The 4759-nt window shown below is 26.9% G+C and overlaps 4 protein-coding genes across 4 annotated transcripts; 1 reads left to right on the forward strand and 3 right to left on the reverse strand.

The window, feature by feature from the left end:
• Positions 1 to 6: 6 nt before the first annotated feature.
• On the reverse strand, positions 7 to 651 carry Chro.60403 (hypothetical protein). The annotated part of the gene is made up of 1 exon (XM_660407.1): positions 7 to 651. The coding sequence occupies one exon, from the start codon at positions 649 to 651 to the stop codon at positions 7 to 9; it is 645 nt and encodes a 214-aa protein (XP_665499.1).
• A 46-nt stretch (positions 652 to 697) lies between these two features.
• On the reverse strand, positions 698 to 901 carry Chro.60404 (hypothetical protein). The annotated part of the gene is made up of 1 exon (XM_660408.1): positions 698 to 901. The coding sequence occupies one exon, from the start codon at positions 899 to 901 to the stop codon at positions 698 to 700; it is 204 nt and encodes a 67-aa protein (XP_665500.1).
• Positions 902 to 1584: 683 nt separating this feature from the next.
• On the forward strand, positions 1585 to 2184 carry Chro.60405 (hypothetical protein). Its single annotated transcript, XM_660409.1, has 1 exon — positions 1585 to 2184. The coding sequence occupies one exon, from the start codon at positions 1585 to 1587 to the stop codon at positions 2182 to 2184; it is 600 nt and encodes a 199-aa protein (XP_665501.1).
• Positions 2185 to 2881: 697 nt separating this feature from the next.
• Positions 2882 to 4702, reverse strand: Chro.60406 (hypothetical protein). Its single annotated transcript, XM_660410.1, has 1 exon — positions 2882 to 4702. One exon carries the CDS (start codon positions 4700 to 4702, stop codon positions 2882 to 2884), a length of 1821 nt encoding a protein of 606 aa, XP_665502.1.
• Positions 4703 to 4759: the final 57 nt, after the last annotated feature.

Raw genomic sequence — 4759 nt, forward strand, 5'->3', positions numbered from 1 at the left:
TTAAACTTACATTCTTTTTATAATTCCAGTTCCATGTAAATCTCTAAGATGAAAGCCAAGAGGAAGTAATGATTCACCAAGCTTTAGTGTATTGAATTTATCTTCAAAAAGTTCTTTATATTTACTCCTTTTTAAAGAATTAATAATAACAGTATTTCCAGATTCAAGATATTGTATAAATAAACCCATAGAAGGGGTAGTAAATATTAAACTATGTAAATCTGAAGCATCACTTCTTAGAATACCAAATTTAATTAGTAAATTCAATAAAAAGTCTCCATTGAAATTGATTTGATGACTTTGACAAATTTTATATTGACTTTTCCATTGAATACATATCAAAGATAAATAATCCAAAAGATGCTTATTATTTATACTAATTGTCTTATAATTTTGAAAAATGTTTTCTTTAATTAAGTTTAAAATGTTTTGTAATAAAATGTTATTATTTTCATTATTAAAAAGACATTCCAAAAAACATCCATTTAGTCGATTTTGACCTTCTAAATTTGAATACTTTTCTTGAATTCTTTGTTTTAACACTTTTAATATATCACTCTTTAAACTATAACCTATAGATGACGTAATATTTTTATAAGATAAAGATCTTGGTACCTTTAATTTTCTTAATTCACCATCTTTAACAAGCATTTCCAAATCTTATTAATTCAAATATTAATCATTATATAAATATTATTTAAATTCTATTTATTTTTGACTTACCTTGAATTGGTAATCTATTTCCATCATTTCCTAATATTTGATGTTCTAATACTATTGGAGGGTCAATAATACCAATACAATCTTTTCTTAATGAAAAGAATGTATTTAATGTTTCTGAATGTTCATAATTTTCCAGGAATTCTATGATTTTCTCGTCCTTATCATTTTCTTCCAACATTTTGAATAATGTTTCAAGAATAGATATTATAGATATTATTATTCACTTAATAATATTATTCGAGTGAATTTCAAATATTACATTTCAGTCTTCTTTTCAAAAATTCTATATCTTTTCTCTTCATACTTCCTTTACTTTGTAATTTTTATATTATAGATTCAAATAACTTAATTTTTTTTTTCTTAAAAAAGATAAGTTTGTAGTCATAAATATATCAACTAAATCCAAATAAAGAAACAAATTTTCTAAAAAAAATCAAAATGCTCAAATATACCCTATTTTCACTCAATTCCTATTCACACAATTAATATTTTTATAATAATACTCTATTTTTTTCTAACTTTACTTATTTATTTATTAAAAAAAAACTCCGTTACCTTTTCATGCATTATAAATATCTCAACAAGTTGGCGCGCGCGCCAAACGACGGTACCAAATTAATGTAAAATGCATGTAAATAGATTTATACATAATAATAATAAAAAAAAAAAAATCAAATAAATAAGGAACAAAATTTAAGTAAGGTCTTAGTAATTAATATCAACAAACATATAAATTAGTTTTCAAGATTTTGAATCATTTTCCTTAAAGTTATTTGTTACACAGATAAATCTGGAATTGTAAACAAGTATAAATACAAGAATTGAATTTAAATTATATTAATTAATCACATCTTAAATAAAATGGAAAGTTCACGTAATTACCAGACAAGTGATTCTTTAAACTTCTTGAATAATACAATTAACACAGCATCAGCCTCTCCAATGTTATCTTTAAGATATCACCCTTTTGAAAATATTTGTGGATTCACAAACCCATATTACGGAGAAAATAATGGACTTACAGAGCTAGAACTTCAAAAGCATTCAAACCATATGAGATCAGTTACAGATGCCATGCATTACTTCTTTAAATTACATCCTTCTATTATCACAAATTCTCCCTCTTCACCAAGAAGTCCCGTAATTGAATCACAATCTCCTCTTGTTAGTCCAGCAGTCTCTTCTAAGAAAAACAGGAAGGAAGTAGAAAAATTGGATGTTGATCATCCAAATTTATGCACTACTCAATGTAGGGTTATCCATCCCAATCTTGTCCACAGTGTCAACCAAAGGTGGCAATTAAGAGTTCATCTATTAAACCAGAACTCTGGAGTCTTAAAAGCCGCTGATCTATCTCACCCTTATGTTAATGAGATCATTAATGCAAACGCTCCTGTCACTCCAAGGATGACTAGTAGACATACCAGTAGGCATATTAGTAGAAAAACTACTGAAAATTGAATACTATAACAAGTAACTCTAGGCAGCAATGTAGGTGTAATAAGAATGATAATAATAATATATACTTTACCATTACATAATCACATTACGAGGAAAAGAACGACCAAGTAAAAGAAATTATTCTATCCTGACTGACTATGACTTCTCCTCGCTTTCCCCTTCCCCTTCCCCTTCCCCTTCCCCTTCCCCTTCTCCTTTTCCTTTCTATCCCTCTCCACTCTCCACTCTCCACTCTCCCCTGTCCATATTCCTTTTACCTATAACTTTTAATTCCCATCTCTCTTTCCCACACACACTCTATCTCCATACATAATATATATATATATATAAATAATTAAATAAATAAATATATATATATCTCCACCATAATATCACACCTATCAAGATTCAATTTCTAATTTCAGTCCTATTTTCTCATTCCCTCTCACATTCTCCTTTACTTTCACTATTTCTATTTTTCCCTATCTATTTTTCTCTTTCCCTCCCTCCCTCTAATCAAAACATTCTTGCATGCAAGTTTGGCGCCAAAATAGAAATGACAAAGGGGCTTAAAAAAAAAAAGCTTTAAATCTCTTCTTAGTTATAAGAAAAGATTCAAGAGAGGCCAAAAAAAAAGAAAAGAAAACATGTAAGTCATCCAAAAATCTGAACTGGAACTCTTTTCCAGCCCAATCATAATATGTTATCCATCTCCATATTAAGAAATAATTATTGGGTTGTTATTACTGCCAGGAGCACCCGTATTAATACCATTATTTGAATTTAATAAAATCTCAAACTTCGCAAGACAATCATCCATACTGCATATACCATTTGTAACATTGGAAATCTCTGAAAGAAATTGTTTTAATCTGGCACCGCCTTTTAAACTTTTAAAGCAAATCACTATCATATTTTGTTGATGTTGATTTGTATCTTGAAAAGGGTTAAATCTAATTTCAGGATGAATTCTATTAAAATCTGGAGAAAACATTCCATTAAGCACCATAAAAAAGCTATTAGGAAAGTATTCCAATAATGTTGATATCAATCTACACATTTGTAATAGTGTATTTTTCTCAAAGTTATGGTAAACTGAAAATAACACTATCAATAATCTGCTAAGATGTTCATTCCAAATACCATGTATCTGTGAAAATGAATGTATTGCTGTTGATAATTTTGTTAAATAAACTAAAACTGAGCTTAATAGATATTTATCATTAAATTGTAAGGATTTAATAGCAATATCCAAACTTGGAACCAAGTATTGAGATGATAAAAGTATTTGAACTGATAAAGTTGGAGTATGACAATTACCTAATATAGATATTTGCCACATAAAGAATGGTTCTAATGATCTTGAAATCTCTACATTTGTTATAGAGTAGAATTTCTTAATCCAAAATTCATATAACAAAGAATTTATACCATCATTTTGCATCATATTCACAAAATTATCTCTACTTTCTATGCTGAGTCTTCTAATTATTTCATATAATAGCATTGTACAACATCCATGTCTTTGTAAAATAACCATTGTTGAAGCTCTCTCATTATTACTTGCATTATCCATTTCATTTTTAAAATGCAATACACTTTGTTTTATATTTGAATAAGTAAATTCCCAAGTACACCATTGATTACCTTCTATTGGATTTCTATCATGTACATGTGGATCATTACTATTTGTAGTATTACCCATAGCTGTATTAATATTACAGTTATTATTATTATTATTGTTATTATTATTATTATTATTATTATTATTATTATTATTATTATTAATATTATTATTATTAATACTATTATTGTTATTATTTCCATTATTATTATTGTTATTATTATTATTAGTTACATTATTGTTTCCACTTTCACCAATACTAGAAAAGTTATTAGACCATGTACAAGATATTATTCTTAAAATAAGGCAACAAATAGAAACAATAATATCTTTTGGACATGATAAACAACTTTCTTTACCTGTAAAGCTTCGTCTTGTATAAATCATCAAGTTATGTAAAGAAATATTTCTCGAATACTGATACATCATTGAAGATATCAATACTACTCCATATCCTTGTGACTCACTTTTCAGATTAAATGAATTAAATAAAAGAGATCTGAGTTTTTCTCCTAAAACAAACATTTGTTGATCTTCAGGAGAAAATAGATTTCTAATTAATACAGTCAAATTCATTGCTAATCTTGAATTACATGATTGATTTATACCATTATTCTTATTATTATTATTATTAGATACTAATCCAAAGTGTTCACCACTACCCACAATTTTTGGAGAAGTTGATCCAATATCATCCAATCCAAATCCTATAAGATTTCCATGATGATTATTCTTAAATGGATAATCATTATTATTGATATTTTCAAGGCAAAATGTGAATGATTTAATAATCTTTAAGAAAACATATGTTGACCAAATCCAACAACACTGTGGTACTACACCAATATCAATATTATTAGAAAATGATGTATTATTATAAACTTGTGGTATTTGTTCAATAGTAGAATGAATCATATGATTCAAAAAATTCTTGAGAGCTTGAGTCAAAACTTGAACTGATTGATTTTTTTA

The sequence above is a fragment of the Cryptosporidium hominis genome, assembly GCF_000006425.1.
Source record: "Cryptosporidium hominis TU502 chromosome 6 CHRO016133, whole genome shotgun sequence".
NCBI classification, from domain to species: domain Eukaryota; phylum Apicomplexa; class Conoidasida; order Eucoccidiorida; family Cryptosporidiidae; genus Cryptosporidium; species Cryptosporidium hominis.